Source organism: Quercus lobata, chromosome 2, assembly GCF_001633185.2.
Source record: "Quercus lobata isolate SW786 chromosome 2, ValleyOak3.0 Primary Assembly, whole genome shotgun sequence".
NCBI lineage: Eukaryota > Viridiplantae > Streptophyta > Magnoliopsida > Fagales > Fagaceae > Quercus > Quercus lobata.
This window is the reverse complement of record NC_044905.1, coordinates 79,217,258-79,234,447: the sequence shown is the minus strand read 5'-3', so window position 1 is coordinate 79,234,447 and position 17,190 is coordinate 79,217,258. Positions and strand designations below refer to the sequence as shown.

Sequence of the window (17,190 nt, the reverse complement as noted above, 5' to 3'; positions counted from 1 at the left end):
GACGATCTTAGGTGCCTAACACTTTCCCAAGCTGTATCCAAATTTTGGACCCATAATCTAGTATGCAGACCTATGTATATAAGTGAATGGCCCAAATGGCCCAATATGGTTCCTAAACCTAATCTAGGTGGTGACTCCATTTTTCACCCTCCGCCACGGTCCACTCTAAGGTCGAGGCGTACTCCCTTGTGCCTACAATGTGACTAATTACGTTTACTTTTTTTTTTTTTAAATAATAATAATTTGACTAGTAATTTATATTTTTATGATAAAAAATGTGTTTAATTTTAAATGAATTCATGTAGTTATACGCTAGTTTAAATCAAGGAAGATGGTTTGGATTCTTGTACCTTTTTATTTGAAAAATAATGCATTCAGTGATGTTTCCTTAAAATATCATTTAAGGAAGCATTAAATTCAACTTAATGCAAGAGAGATAATGGGTTAGGAGCAAGTTATACTTGGTGTAACTCTTTATTTATATTAGTAAGTTACTTGTGCAATGCACAAATAATGTTGTAATGTTTTATATAAGATGGTTTTGGATAATGTTGTATATTTATTATAGCATAATTGTTATAGAAATTTATTAGTAATGAGTTCATCATAAAAAGAAACAATTATAAATTGCACACATATCCACACACACATATCCATTATAATTATTTAATTGAAGTAATGAGAAAGAAACAAAAAAACAACTTTGGAGGAATAATATAGAATAAAAGTTGATATAGAATGTGTCTTTCTTCTTCTCTTTAATTCTAAAACAAAATACACATTACAAACACCTACGGTCAATCACATCATTTATAAAACCTACAAATCCACAACGTCTGGTCTTAACATCAAAATCGTAATTGCCGTTGGCATTCAATAAAAAATGCAAACCCCCCTTCATTAGTTGTAGCCAATTCATACTTGTTAGGATTAGATAAACAACAATGTTAGAGATAGGTATGTGTCATTGAAAGATTGAAAGTAAATGACATTGTTGTTAGTTTATGTTTATTTTACGTAGGATGACATAAAGAGCTATGAGTAGGTATATATAAAGGGACATATTTATCTCACTATAACTACTATACAATTACAAATTACTTTAGTTACAAGATTCAAATTGAAGTTGTTAATGCAACTAACAAAACAACTTTTATGATATTTGATTGAGATGCTAAGAAAATCCTATATAAATTTACAAGAGATCTTATTAAAAAAAAAAACGGTGGTATAACTTATTTAAACTGTTAAATTATTGGAAAACTATTGATCATAATATATATTAAATTTCTCATAAGCAAATTGATAATGGGAAGTTAAACACTCAGTGGAAATATTAATATCCTACTAATATAATTTTATTATGATCCAAAATATGTAAAGAAGTTGAGGTGGAAAGTTAAATGAAAAATTACTCTGACAATGCGCCATATGACAAAATTGTATAATTTCCCACGTAAGGTTTTTACTTTCTTATATAATTCTTTAAAAAAAATTAAAATACTTATATATATATATATGTATATATATTACACAATCCAATATAAAGTTGATAGAAACATATGAAAATGGACTCTCTCCTAAACCAGCCCTAGTTGAATACTAGATATTGACATTGGGAAATCATAACGTAATTTTATTTGAATTTGTTTGGTAATACTTACTAGTTTGGTTTAGTCCAAATTGCAAAATATCAAAGTCATTGAAGGTTAAAACTATCTCATATTTAATATAAAAAAATCATAATTTTATATAGTATTATAAAATAATGCTATAAATATAAGGTTGAAAATAATAATAAATAGGACAAGACTTAGATACAGTACTTAAGAATTAACATCTCCCCATGCACAAAGTGCTTGAGGGTCTAGGGGAGAAAGGGATCGAGCTGTGAGGTTAGCAGCATGTTGTAATTATTTCTAAAAAAGGAAAAAAAAAAAAAAGAACTGTTCCTAAATAAGGCAAGAATTTTTTCTCACAAGATGAAAATGTATTTTTTAATTAAGTTGTCACATGACTGAATTTTAAGATGGTAACCTGATGAACTTTAGATACTGGACATAAGTTTCTTTATAATAAATAATATACCATTGAAGTAAAATTAGGCACTTGTGATAATTAGGTAGCTAGAGTAAATTTATTATAATAAAAAAAGGTTAGTAAGTAATGTAACATGGGTATCAATAAGTTAATATCTTATTGTATATATATAGAGTTGGGTTCAAGTTACGTCTAGTGTAACTCTAAGCAATGTTACACCACCTAATAACTTGTTATAGAATTTATATTTTGAAAATCCTACCATTGAATTACATGTTCTATATGTTCTTAATATTTATGCCAATTGTTATGTTAATTGCATATTATTTACCATTCAATCAATAAATTTATCTTTTATGCATTATTTTAAACTACAAAAACTTGAATTTAAACAATTGATTGATGACATAACTATTAATTTTTTATCACCTTGAAATTTTGCAAACATAGAGAATATACGCAGATAATGTAATCTAGTAGTGGATTTGTCAAAATTCACATTCAATTAAAAAATATTGAGTGATATAATATTGCTTATAGTTACACTAGGTGTAACTTGAACCTAATTCATATATATATATATATAAAAGTTAAAATATTGTTTCTTTTTTAAAATTTTGCATGAATTTCATTTTTTGTCCATAAATTCTAAAAAACTTATTTTTCGTCCTTAACCTTATTAAAGAGTTTTGTTTTATAAGTTTAAGGACAAAAAGAACTTTTTTTTCATCTATAGTTTAAAGATAAAGATCTGTTTTTTAGAAATTTAGAGATAGAATTGTAGCATTCAATAATTTAAAGGGTTTAAAAAAAAAAAAATCATTTAAAGGGGAAAGGGCTGAAAAATGAAAGTCGGGTGGGAGCAATATTTTAGAAAATTTTTTTTTGAGTGTACTGCCTGAAATGTACGTATAAACAATTTTGAGTATAAAAACATACCCTATCGTGGCGCTAGATTCTCTGAATGAGCTGAAACAGGAAAGCAACAGAGACCACTAGACAGTTTTTTATGAAGAAAATGGCTTAATAAAAATTGTCCCAGATACCCACTGGTCGTCATTAATGACGCTAATTGCAGAGAGAGCTAGCATTTAAAGTCAACCATGATCGAGTCTCTCAGAACATGTTAATCTCCATTACTAACTTTTATTATACTAGACCCGTCCACATGCAATATCAATCACTGGCTGACCTGACCACCACTTCTTTGGTCCACCAATTCTGGCTTTATTCACACGCACACACCTATATATATGCGATCTAATTAATTTCAGTCCATAACCAAGTAATGTAAAGGTTCAGGCTTTAACTTTAAGAGCCCATATTTAAAGAGAAGTGGGGTTTGGGATTTGAGAATCTTTACTACTGTTGTTCTTTTTGTTTCCCAATAAAAGATTATTGGGAAACATGGAACAAGAAAAAAGCAGTGTGGTCACGATGAAGAAGAATAGTAGGAAGGGTTCTATAAGCTCCATGTTCATGCATGCCGATGGTGTGGACTTGTTGTTGATGATTTTTGGGTTCTTTGGGTCCGTTGGTGATGGGCTTATTACGCCTTTGGTGTTATTTATCGCTAGCCACTTGATGAACAATATTGGCACTGGTTCTTCAGCAGTTTCTTTAGCAGACAGCTTTTCGAATAGCATCAATAAGGTCCCCTCTCTCTCTCTCTCTCTCTCTCTCTCTCACTCTCATACACACACGTGGATACACGCATGCACACAACAGAAAAAAAAAATCTAACTGGGTTTGGTTTTTGTGGGTGACAGAATGCATTGGCTCTAGTGTACTTGGCTTGTGGGTCATTTGTAGCTTGTTTCCTAGGTGGGTTTCACTGTGATAATTATTTTTTTGTTTGAATTTATCATAGATTAAATTGTGATTGGTTATGAATTTTTTTTTTTTCAGAGGGGTATTGTTGGACAAGAACAGGTGAGAGACAAGCTGCAAGAATGAGAGCTAGATATTTGAAAGCAGTGCTAAGGCAAGATGTGGGTTACTTTGATTTGCATGTGACAAGCACATCGGAGGTCATCACAAGTGTCTCTAATGACAGCCTTGTAATCCAAGATGTTCTAGGCGAAAAGGTCTTCGATTAAATTCCAAGTCATACTATAATTTTTATAAACTTATTTTAAGACTAAGACTTAGTGTTTTTATTATTATTTATATTATTAGGTTCCGAACTTTGTGATGAATGCGTCTATGTTCTTTGGAAGCTACATAGCAGCGTTCTTATTGCTATGGAGATTAGCTATTGTGGGGTTTCCTTTTATTGTGCTTTTGGTAATACCTGGTTTGATGTATGGGAGGACTCTAACTGGACTGGCTAGGAAGATCAGGAAAGAGTATAATCAAGCTGGTACAGTAGCTGAGCAAGCAGTATCTTCTATTAGAACCGTCTATGCCTTTGTTGGTGAAAGCAAGACAATAGAAACATTCTCGTCAGCTTTACAAGGGTCAGTTGAGTTGGGATTAAGGCAAGGCTTGGCTAAAGGCTTGGCCATAGGAAGCAACGGTGTTGTTTTTGCTATTTGGTCTTTCATGGCTTACTATGGTAGCAGACTTGTTATGTACCATAACGCCAAAGGTGGAACTGTTTTCGTTGTTGGCGCTGCCATTGCTGTTGGTGGATTGTAAGAATACACGAGCTTTTCAGCTTATTTGTTTATTTACACCTTTTTAAAACTTTACATTTTAATACGATTCAACTTTAAGTATAATTTAACTTCTTAACTTATCTATTTATGTATAACTTTCTAAAATTTTATGTTTTTTAATCCAAACTGTACAAATGCATGGTAAATATGACACCAAATTATATGATTTTTTTCTTCAATTTTTAATTTAAGTGTAACATATTTTGTTTGTGATTGTCTTGTTGAATAGGGCATTTGGTTCTGGATTATCCAACGTGAAGTACTTTTCTGAAGCATCTGCAGCAGGAGAACGAATAATGGAAGTAATAAAAAGGGTCCCTAAGATTGATTCTGACAACATGGAAGGTGAAATTATAGAAAACGTTTCAGGCAACGTGGAATTCAAGCATGTAGAATTTTCATACCCTTCAAGGCCAGAGAGCATTATCTTCAAAGACTTCTGCTTAGAGATTCCAGCAGGAAAAACTGTGGCCTTAGTGGGTGGGAGTGGCTCAGGAAAATCCACTGTGATATCACTGCTGCAGAGGTTTTATGACCCACTTTCCGGAGATATACTTCTTGATGGGGTTGCCATTAATAAGTTGCAGCTCAAGTGGCTAAGGTCACAGATGGGCTTGGTGAGCCAAGAGCCTGCACTGTTTGCAACCACAATTAAGGAAAACATACTCTTTGGTAAAGAAAATGCTACAATAGAAGAGATTGAAGAGGCTGCCAAAGCTTCTAATGCTCATAATTTCATTAGTCAGCTGCCTCAGGGATATGATACACAGGTTAGTTCTGCTTATTTGTCAGAGCTTACCCATTTTGACATTAATATCATCATTATTAATGCCTTCTTCTTACCATTCTTCAGAGCTTGCCCATTTTGACATTACTTATTTATTTTTCTGTTTGTTGGTAGTTATCAACATATAAGTTATAACATCTAGAATTATTATTTGGTGCCCCACTGTGCATATACTCTTTGACAAATGTAATTTAAAGTTTTAAACCAATTTTATCTAATAGAGAAAATACACCATGCATCGGATATATGTTTCCCCCCTCTCACATGGAGGTGGACGCCACACACTTCCATGTGAGAGGGAGGAAACATGCATCTACCATCTCTATTTAAAGTCGATAACTCATGAGCACCAAGATATCCTAAGTAAATCTGTAAAGAAAATATTAAAGTTATCCTTATTTATCTCTTTTTTATTATTAAAAAAAATTTAAAAACTATGAATATGAGTGATGTCTCATCAATAACAACTCAATGAAGTTTTAAATTATTTTTCGTGTGTTAAAATTGACTAATGATGCTAGAGATGCTTATAATTGTTATTGCATAGTATTTACAATGACATATCACTAGTCACAAAAGGCATTATTTTAGATAATTATTTATTATGTTATTGAAATCCAACCATTACATTTTTGTCAATTTATGAAATTTATGTAGTAAAATCTATAATATTTTCAACTATTTCAAAACTAACCAATCAATTTACGCTTTTTTTAATAAAATTTATAATGGATTTTGATTGTTTCATATCCAGTAGTGTCCACACTTTTTTACATTATATCCATATTATTTTATATCATGCGTAAAATGTGAATATTTGATACGAAAATGTAGAGATCATGTGAAATAATATTTACCTTTATAATACGCAAGGCTTCTCTTTTGTGGAAAAGAGTGCAAGATGGGACATAGGACATTATGGTGTCCCCTCAAGTGCTCAAAACCACTTGAAGGAAGCCAAACCATTTGTAATTGCATTCTATATGGGATAAACAAACAAACAAATAAACAAACAAAATGATGTAATTCATGTAAAAGACTATTTTCAGTCTTTCGTACCTTAGAACTTCAAAATAATTATGACCACTCATGAAAAGGCTGGTAATTACAAGGATAAAAATGACCTAACAACAGATCATATGCAAGAATGTTTTCACTCACACGAATGGGTGTGACATTGAGAGGGAAAGAATATGATCCAGGAATCGTTGAAAATTACAGTAAAAATAAAGGATCCTAATCCAAAAGAAAAAATAGAATAGCTAAAAGGAAGACATAGAACATGTTAGTGGATTTAATTATTTGTGGACTATTATTCCTCCACTTGCTTTATGAGTAGTATTACATCATAGAGTGGCATGAGAGACTTCCTCAATGTTTCCTACAATGATTGTCTTCCTAATAAATAAATTGTTTACCGTTGAGTAAGTGGAACTGATACTATACTACCTAACTCAAGTTTTTATTAATAGAGTTGGCAAAACATCACAAATATTTATTATTAAATCCAAGATACAAAAATTTTCATAATTCTTTTAAGTAGTTATTGATGTAAGTTCTTGTAATTTACATTAAAAAAAATGGTATATGTGATGTGAGCTTATATGAAAGTTACTTAACTGCAATCATAACTTAGTATATTAACAAAATGTTCAAGTATATTAGTCTAATGGTACTAACACTCTTTGTAATATACGGTAATTGGGGTTTGAACCTGCCTCACCTCTTTCCCTATTTACCTAGTTAGTGCCTGTTTGCTTTTAACATATCAATGAATCAACAAAGTGCTCATAAGGAACATCTAGAAATAAAAACTTGTTGATTTAATATATAAGTTGCGTCAAGAGTTGTGTCTTTAATATTACTTCATATCTATGGTGTTTCCTCAGTATAACTAATGAAAAATGATAAACACATGGACAGGTTGGTGAGAGGGGTGTTCAAATGTCAGGAGGACAAAAGCAAAGAATAGCCATTGCACGAGCAATAATCAAGAAACCAAGAATCCTACTCCTAGACGAGGCCACAAGTGCACTAGACTCAGAATCCGAACGAGTTGTCCAAGAAGCTCTTGACAAGGCCTCAGTTGGGCGCACCACAATTGTCATTGCTCACCGATTATCCACCATTCGAAATGCTGATGTGATTGCTGTTGTCCAAAATGGCCAAGTCATGGAAACAGGTTCACACAACGAGTTAATCGAAAACGAACATGGCCTTTACAACGCACTTGTACACCTTCAACAGAGAGAACCAGAAGAGAACACTCATGCTTCATCTTCTATATCAAACATGGACATCAACAACACAAGCAGTCGTAGACTCTCAGTAGTGAGTAGGTCTAGTTCAGCTAACTCAATAGCTGGGCTAAGCCGTGGTGGTTCACTAGGTGATCAAGAAGATGGAATAGTAGAAGAAAAAAAATTCCCAGTTCCATCTTTTCGAAGATTGTTGGCTTTGAATCTCCCAGAGTGGAAACAAGCTAGCTTAGGTTGTTTAGCTGCTACAGTGTTTGGTGCGGTTCAACCATTGTATGCATTTGCAATGGGGTCAATGATATCGGTGTATTTTTTGACGAGTCATCAGGAGATTAAGGATAAGACAAGGATTTACTCATTGTGTTTTCTTGGGTTGGCTGTGTTATCGATGGTTGTTAATATTACACAGCATTATAATTTTGCTTACATGGGAGAGTACTTGACCAAGAGGATCAGGGAAAGGATGCTTTCAAAGATTCTCACTTTTGAAGTTGGTTGGTTTGATCAGGATGAGAATTCTAGCGGTGCCATTTGCTCTAGACTTGCCAAAGATGCCAATGTGGTACGTACGCTTCTCTACTATATAAAAATTATGTGGTTTTGATGATGACAGAAACTAATCTTGACAAAAAATGATTAATTAAAATATAATTAACAAATTAGCAAACACTAGGGAATGATGCCAGCAACTAATCTTGACACAAAAAATGATTAATAAAAAAAAAAAAAAAAAAACACTAGTGAATGCTGCCAATAACTAATCTTGAAAAAAAAAAAAAAAAAAAGTAAAAAAAAGAAAAGAAAAGAGAAATTAATAGTTAATAAACAAACACTAGTGAATGATGTGTTTGGAAGTTCTGGACATGATTATAAAATCCTCTTTATGCATCATGGGGCATGGAATTCTTAACAAAAATCTTATCCATCTATTTTGAAAGGTGTTGATTATATTTTATCATATTGTTAATCTTTAAACAAAAAATTGATTATTACAATTTTTTTTTTTTTAATTTTTGATGAAATGATAAAATACAATCCATTCATTTTAAATAAAAAAATAAATTGATAGAATTTTGGGACACCCTATGAAGTATGAACATCTTAATCCCCTCTATTCCCTTTTAAACACTATATAGGAGAGAGGTTGTTGTAGAACAATATATGAGCATGAGCTTTGCTAATATTCTTTGTATAGTTTCCAAAAATAAAAGAATTTGCCAAGTTATTGAGATAGTGAGCTCTTGCGGTTGTGATGCTCCTTTGTTCTACCATATAAGAACCAAATTGCACGAGAGTCCAAAAGTTTAGCCCTAATTATTAGCTGTATAAATTATAAAGTATCTGATATTCCAACTTTAAGTCTACTCTAATGTGAAAGTTTGGAAGCCGTCTTTAGGTTAAGTGGAGGTTAGGTTTTATCAAAAAAAAAAAAAAAAAAAAAGTGGAGGTTAGGTGGGAGGTCATGTGGCTCGTTAAAATTATGTTCTCCTTAAGAGAGAATCATTGCTTTTTACTTTTCTTTTTTTCCTTTTTTTTTTTTTTTTTAAAAAAAAATTTTCTTTTTAGAATTGATAAGGAATCATTGGTAAAATTGTAATGAAATGTAATGGGGAGCTTGTTTGTATTCCTGCCGACAATGGACAAAGTCACAAAGCATTAACAATAATCATTGGACAATAACAGCAGTCTAAGTAGTCACTTCAATAATTGGAACAGTTGCTTTTGCCTTAATTATTTATTTAGCTTTGTCAATGCATTGTTTTCAAGAGAAATTAAAAACTATTACTCTATTACTACAACTAATTTAACTTCTAATCTTTAATTCTATATGACGTTAAAGACAAATTTTGATCTTGTCATGACATAAGTTCGAATATACATTGCATCATAACTGTGCATCGATCCATAACAGAAAACATTAAACTAAGCTAGTTCCCTAATCATGATCTTAATTATTAATAGGCTAGCATTAGTTGAGATTTAGATGGTCCAAGAATGACACGTTTGCTGATTTGTTACTGTATGAAATATGAATAACAGCTCATATTTAGCCAATGACCGTGTTAGTCTAATGACACCTCTTTAGGTATTAGTACCTAAGAGTTGTTGAGGATCTTAAGTTCGAGACTGGGGGTTAGGGTATACTTAGTACTATATATATATATATATATATATTTCTAAACCAAGCTAAAAATAAAATAAAATAATAACAGCTCATATTTATTCTCCCGAAAATAAATAAATAAAAGAATACATCTCATAAAGCTAGCTATATTGGTTGAGTTGGTTGTACACTTGTAGTGTTTTTGACACAATATCATAAGTCTAGCCCTATATCGACTAGAGAAAGACTCTATCCATTTGAATCGAATACATTTCATAGTTCATTTAAACATTATTTTTATTTTAAAAGTGTATGTAGTGTCAAATTATCAAAAGTTTTAAATGATGTCGTATTTTGTACATTATTATTAGACACTGAAATAAACTCTTAACAATGAGATGGAGAAGATCCTCAACAAGTAAAGACTAGACATCACCCTAATAAAACCAATTGAAGACAATCATTATAGAACTTGCATATATTGTAACTCTTATATAGCAATTTTTTAGCATACCGAATGCTAATGCGTGGACTATTCTGGCAGGTGAGATCTTTAGTGGGTGACAGAGCAGCCCTTGTTGTACAAACCATCTCAGCTATAGTTGTAGCCTTCACAATGGGCTTGGTCATTGCATGGAGGCTCGCTATTGTCATGATAGCAGTCCAACCACTCATCATAATATGCTTCTACACAAGGCGTGTACTACTCAAAAACATGTCTCAAAAGGCCATTAAAGCCCAAGATGAAAGCAGCAAACTCGCTGCTGAAGCTGTTACCAACCTCAGAACTGTCACTGCCTTCTCTTCCCAAGAAAGAATTCTTCAAATGCTTGAAAAAGCCCAAGAAGGCCCACGCCGCGAGAGCATAAGACAATCATGGTTTGCTGGCATTGGGCTAGCTTTGTCTCAAAGCCTCTCAACTGCTAGTTGGGCTTTAGACTTTTGGTATGGTGGGAAGCTTATAGCCAAAAGTTACATCTCAGCTAAAGCTCTCTTTGAGACCTTTATGATTTTGGTAAGTACAGGCCGTGTTATTGCTGATGCTGGAAGTATGACTACAGACCTTGCAAAGGGTTCTGATTCTGTTGGGTCAGTCTTTGCTGTTTTGGACCGATACACAAGAATTGAGCCTGAAGACTCAGAAGGTTTCCAGCCTGAAAAAATAACAGGCCATGTTGAAATTCGTGATGTGTACTTTGCATACCCAGCTAGGCCTGATGTGATCATATTCCAAGGCTTCTCAATCAACATAGAAGCTGGGAAATCAACAGCATTGGTGGGACAAAGTGGGTCTGGAAAATCAACCATCATAGGATTAATTGAGAGATTCTACGACCCATATAAAGGTATGGTGAAAATTGATGGTAAAGATATAAGGTCATACCATTTAAGGTCACTAAGGAAACACATTGCACTTGTTAGCCAAGAACCAACACTATTTTCTGGCACAATTAGGCAAAACATTGCTTATGGAGCATCCGATAAAGTTGATGAAACAGAAATCATTGAGGCAGCTAAGTTAGCCAATGCTCATGATTTTATCTCAGGATTAAAAGAAGGGTATGAAACATCATGCGGGGATAGAGGTGTGCAATTATCTGGGGGTCAGAAGCAACGTATTGCAATAGCCAGGGCTATACTGAAAAACCCATCAGTGTTATTGCTAGACGAGGCAACTAGTGCACTCGATAGTCAATCAGAGAAAGTAGTGCAGGATGCACTGGAGAAAGTCATGGTTGGGAGGACTAGTGTGGTTGTGGCACACAGGTTAAGCACCATCCAAAACTGTGATATGATTGCTGTGTTGGATAAAGGAAAAGTGGTGGAGAAAGGGACCCACTCATCTTTGTTAGCAAAGGGACCCAACGGAGCTTACTACTCACTAGTTAGTCTCCAAAGGAGAGCACCCCAGAATAGCAACTCATTCAACTAATTAATATTAAGTTGTTTGGAAGTGAATGGGGATTGAAACTAAAGATTTTGGTTGCCATGAAAATAGATTGGATTGGTGAAATTGACACTACCATATCGAATGGCACTCCATGTTGCATGAGCTTTGAGCTTTTTATTTTTAGTAATGATCTAATCTTTAATCAAGTGTAAAGGTATAGACCTTGCCCGCAGAAGGGGACTATTAACTATTAATTATTTTCCTTTCCAAAATGAAAACCTTGCTTCTAGTTAATTTATTCTGCAATGATTTATATCCATATATATATACACAATCTTTGTTTCTTTTTTCGTTAACTTGGAAGCTACTATCTTGAATAAATTAAATTAAAACCTGATTAAATTATGTAAGTTTAATTAATCAATAGAATACTATCTTGAATAAATTAAACTAACTCCACTATCTCGAGTCATATAGCTAGTGAATTAAACTATGTCCATATTCTGGCAGTCTAATATATATATATATATATATATATATATATATTAGACTGCCAGAATGGAAAAAGCCAAATTTTGAATGTTTGAGTGGTATGTAGATTTTTTTTTAATATTTAATTCTAACAAGTAGTCTTGCAATTTTAGAAAGTGTGAAACCTAATTCAGAATATATGAGATAGGAGCAATAGAAAATGGAAGCAGAGAAGATAGGAACAATAAATCTACGTGGAAAAATTAAGACTATATCTATGAGTATTTTTTATTTTTATTTTTAATTTTAATATAACTAGTTTTGTATTGATATTTTATTTTTTGTTTAGTAAAAATTGTAGTGCTTCTTCCAACCACATAAAGAAAGTTATCAACATAAAGAGCTAGCTTTGTGCGGTATTGTTTTTTCATATTAACTATTTTGCGTGCTTGTATGAAAAAATATATATATATATATATATATATGAATATGATTATTCTTGTTAAAGAATGGAGATGACAATAAATTTATTTATAAAGGAATTTATTATGTCATGATATGTTAAATAACTTATACATTGCAAAATGAACTTTACATGTCAATAGAAAAAACCTTTCATATGCTCAAGTGAATCATTTAAAAGCTTAGGAAAACCATTGTTATAGCAATCTTCTAATTTCTATCTGACTTAGAAATGGGTCTTCAAATTCAAATTATATCATATCAAAATATTAAAATTGTGTTATTCATTCAAAAACAAAAACACTAATATCAACAAAGGGAGAAAAAAAGAACATAAAGAAAGATAATATCACAAATCATTAAATTAAAATATTGAAAATATTAATATTAATATTTTAATTTATATTTTTTAATAAATTCAGATTTAAAATAGATACTCTAAACCCAAACTTGTATTTCCTATTTGGTGCATCGAAATGGACAGACCAAACTAACTGAAATAGACCGAAATGGACCAAAAAAGACCGACGTGGACCGTACTGGACCAACTGGGCACTGAATGGATTGAAGTGGACCGAATTGGAACTAAATGGACCGAAGTAACAGAAATGGACTGAACGGACTGAAGTGGACCAAATTAACCGAAGTGGACAGAATGGACCGAATTGATCAAATTGGACAGTGGACCAAATTGGACCGCAATTTACCAAATGGACTGAAGTGGACCAAAATGGATTGAAGTGGACTAAATCATTGGCCACATCACCATTTTTTTTTTTCTAATTTTTTGATAATATTAAATATACAAAAAATAAATATATCTTCCAGTTTTATATATTAATTTTTTGATATTATATGTAAGCATCTTCATAGGTCTTGAGGATGTATTTTCGATCAATAGTAAAAATTAATAGTTTATCTAAAACTTTTTAAATGTACAAAACTAAACTTTGAACTTTTGAAAAGTAACAAATTAAATCTCGTTGAAATTGGGGTAACAATGTTTTGAAAATTCAATAAGTAGGGGTGGGAAACTTGAATCCTAAATCTCTTTATTGAATCTCTGTTTAAAGGAAACACCCAAAATGTGTCAACCAATTTAGCTACAATATCACAACTTAAGGCAACACTCATGGCAAGTGTTGTCCACATCCTAATGGCCTAGACCCAAGTGGGTTCATATAAGTAGACATTAACATCAAAATGGGAGGGAAAAAGAAGAAGAAGAAGAAGAAGAAGAAGAAGCCATGTGGAAAGACAGCAATAAAGAGAGATAGAGAGAAACACCCTCCACTACTGACGCCTCATTCCGTTGCATCGGCGGCCACCCCATCTGTAAGTTTTACTTCTTTTTTCTATTTGTTTCTCTAAATTTTGGATATTGATTTGGTTAGAAAAATTTAACCAAAAACAAATATGATTCCTATTTCCAATAGCAAGATTTCACTCCCAAAATCCTTTTTTTTTTTTTTTTCCCCTAGTGCTTATACTATAGTTTCTTGCATCTCTTATCTAATAAATAATTCATGCAACTTTGCTACATCCCCTGAAACTCTTTTTCTTTCATGGGAGATATGTTCTTTTTAAGTTTCTTTGTTTCTTGGTTAGTGTTTTGAGATTAGAGAATTTCATGGTGATATGTGCTAACTGGAGTTCTCTTGATTCTACATGCTCTACAACCAATAAGGGGAAGTAGCTAGTGTTCTCACAACTACTGCAACCTTTGGGTATCAAGAAGGTTACTAGTGGTAGTAGTTAGCAAAAGGCCGAAGTAACAGTTTTTACAAGACAACAGGGAGCTAATGCTAATCCCAATGCCAATCCAACTGGGGATAAGTGTTACAGGTGTGGTGAACCAAGGCATCGGTCTCACTCATGTCCTAAGCTAGCCATTGTGAATTTAGTAGAGCAAGTGGAGGAGAAGGCTGAATTAGAGAATGAAGATGTAGGAATTGAAAGTGCAGATCCCTATTCGTTTACCCCTAATGAGATCCAAGACGATGAAGAGGGTGTGCCCTTAGGGAGGTCCCTAGTCATTCAGAGGCTATTGCTCACACCAAGAAGGGAGTTGGACAATCAGTGACAAGAGATCTTTCGGGCACGATGTACCATCAACAAGAGGGTTTGTGACCTCATTATTGATAGTGGTAGTGTGGAGAATATCACTTCCAAGAGTTTGGTTGCCAAATTGGGGTTGAAGACAGAGAAACACCCCTCTTTATACAAAATAGGTTGGATTAAGAAAGGTATGTAAACTCTTATTACTCATTAATGTCGAATTAATTTTTCTATGGGTAAGAATTATGTAGATGAGGTGCTATGTGATGTTGTTGAGATGGATACATGTCATTTAATTTTGGGAAGGCCATGGGTGTGGGATGTAGATGTTACTCATAGATGTAGAGACAACGTGTATGTATTCTTTAAGAATAACAGGAAAATTTTCCTTGGTCCTATCAAGGAGGGCGGTGTACCCAAAGCTTCTAAAGTGGAGGGGAAGTCGTTGCTTCTTCTGGGTAACAATGAGGATGCATTTGACAAGGAAGCTAGGGAATCAAAGCAGGTATTTGCAGTTGTGGTGACTGATGGTAGACCCAAAGTAGTGCTTGAAATACCAGTAGTAGTGCAACCATTACTTAAGGATTTTGGGGAACTATTTCCAGATGAGCTGCTTTTAGGATTGCCATTGATGTGTGACATTCAACACCAAATTGATTTGGTAGCCAGCCTACCAAACTTGCCACATTACCAGATGAATTCGCAGGAGAGCCATATCATGCAAGGTCAGGTGGATGAATTGCTTAGTAAAGGACAGATTAGAGAAAGCATGAGTCCACGTGCAATACTTGCCCTATTGACACCCAAGAAAGATGGAAGCTGGCGCATGTGTGTGGATAGTCAAGCCATCAACAAGATTATAGTCATGTATTGATTCCCTATCCCTCGATTGGATGATATGTTTGACATGCTAAGTGGGTCCGAGTGTTACACCAAATTGGATCTGAAGAGTGGGTACAGCCAGATTCATAACTGAATCGGTGATGAGTGGAAGACAACTTTCATGACAAAAGAGGAGCTTTATGAGCGGATGGTTATGCCATTTGGCTTATCAAATGCTCCTAGCATATTCATGCAACCTATGAATAAGGTTTTGAAACTATTTATTAGGAAGTTTATAGTTGTCTATTTTGATGATATCCTAATATACAGTAAGACAGAAGCTACTCATTACAATCATGTGCATGAGGTGCTAAAGGTTTTATTGGCCAACAAGTTGTATGTCAACTTGAAGAAGTGCAGTTTCTTCACAAATAGGTTGTTGTTTTTCTGGTATGTAGTAAGTGTTGAGGGGATCCATGTCGATGAGGAAAAGGTCCGTACTATTTAGGAGTGTCCAACCCCAAAGGCAATGAGTGATGTGCGGAGTTTTCATGGCCTAGCAACCTTTTATCGGAGGTTTGTTCGGAATTTTAGTAGCATTGTAGCCCTTATCACAGCATGCTTGAAGAAGAGGAAATTCTTTTGGGGTGAGGCAGCAGAACAGAGCTTTGCACTGATCAAGGAAAAACTGAGTACCACCCCAATTTTAGCCCTGCCTAATTTTGAAGCATTGTTTCAAGTGGAGTGTGATGCATAAGTTGTTGGAATTAGTGCTATATAATCTCAGGAAGGTATACCAGTGGCTTTCTTTAGTGAAAAAATTTCTAAGTCATGAAGCAAGTGGTCTACATATGAGTTGGAGTTATATGCTTTGGTGTGGACTTTAAAGCACTGAGAGCACTACTTAGTACTGAGAGAGTTTATGTTGTATATAGATCATCAGGCTCTACAATTTATTAATAATCAGACTATCTTTAACAGAATGCATGCCAGGTGGGTTGCATACATACAACACTCTTCATTCTCCTTAAAGCACAAATCCGATGTTACTAACAAGGTAGCAGATGCACTTAGTTGACGAGCTTCTTTGCTGGTCACATTGTGTATAGAGGTTACCAGGTTTGATTATCTGAAGGAGCTATATAAGGAAGATGAGGATTTTGAAAATGTTTGGAGTCAATGTTAGCAGACTCAATTTTTGTGGATGGCATACACCTGCAAGATAGTTTTCTCTTTCAAAGGAATTAGCTATGTATTCCTCAAAGTTCTTTAAGGGAGCAAGTTGTTCGGGAGTTGCAAGGTGGAGGTTTGGGTGGTCATATAGGGTGAGACAAGACAATAGCACTTGTGGAGGAGTGATACTATTGGCCCAAGCTCAAACGAGATGTTGGCAATCATGTGAGGAAGTGCCCTATATGCTAGACAGTTAAGGGGCAATCTCAAAACACTGGTTTGTACGTGTCACTACCAGTTCCCTAGGCACCTTGGGAGGATCTGTCTATAGACTTTATACTGGGTCTCCCTCGAACCTTGCAACAAGGTATGGATTTTGTTTTTGTTGTGGTTGACAAGTATTCGAAGATGTCTTATTTCATAGCCTGTAGAAAGACCTCAGATGCCATTCAAGTAGCCAATTT

At 33.8% G+C, this 17,190-nt stretch overlaps 2 protein-coding genes across 2 annotated transcripts; both read left to right on the top strand.

Moving 5' to 3' along the window:
- The first annotated feature begins 3,342 nt into the window (after positions 1–3,342).
- LOC115976766 (ABC transporter B family member 15-like) lies at positions 3,343–11,994 on the top strand. The gene is made up of 7 exons (XM_031098246.1): positions 3,343–3,693; positions 3,810–3,864; positions 3,949–4,127; positions 4,219–4,676; positions 4,930–5,470; positions 7,411–8,307; positions 10,394–11,994. Exons 1-7 carry the CDS (start codon positions 3,448–3,450, stop codon positions 11,780–11,782), a joined length of 3,765 nt encoding a protein of 1,254 aa, XP_030954106.1. The 5' UTR covers positions 3,343–3,447; the 3' UTR covers positions 11,783–11,994.
- Positions 11,995–14,963: 2,969 nt separating this feature from the next.
- LOC115971730 lies at positions 14,964–15,605 on the top strand. The gene has a single exon (XM_031091752.1). It carries the CDS (start codon positions 14,964–14,966, stop codon positions 15,603–15,605), a length of 642 nt encoding a protein of 213 aa, XP_030947612.1.
- Positions 15,606–17,190: the final 1,585 nt, after the last annotated feature.

What these genes read in the sequence shown, in the direction of transcription:
- LOC115976766 (XM_031098246.1), top strand. Translation starts at nt 3,448, where the DNA reads ATGGAACAAGAAAAAAGCAGTGTGGTCACGATGAAGAAGAATAGTAGG. An exon ending in GCCATTGCTGTTGGTGGATT is followed by an intron (nt 4,677 to 4,929) that starts GTAAGAATACAC and finishes CTTGTTGAATAG; the next exon opens with GGCATTTGGTTCTGGATTAT. An exon ending in TTGCCAAAGATGCCAATGTG is followed by an intron (nt 8,308 to 10,393) that starts GTACGTACGCTT and finishes CTATTCTGGCAG; the next exon opens with GTGAGATCTTTAGTGGGTGA.
- LOC115971730 (XM_031091752.1), top strand. Translation starts at nt 14,964, where the DNA reads ATGGGTAAGAATTATGTAGATGAGGTGCTATGTGATGTTGTTGAGATG.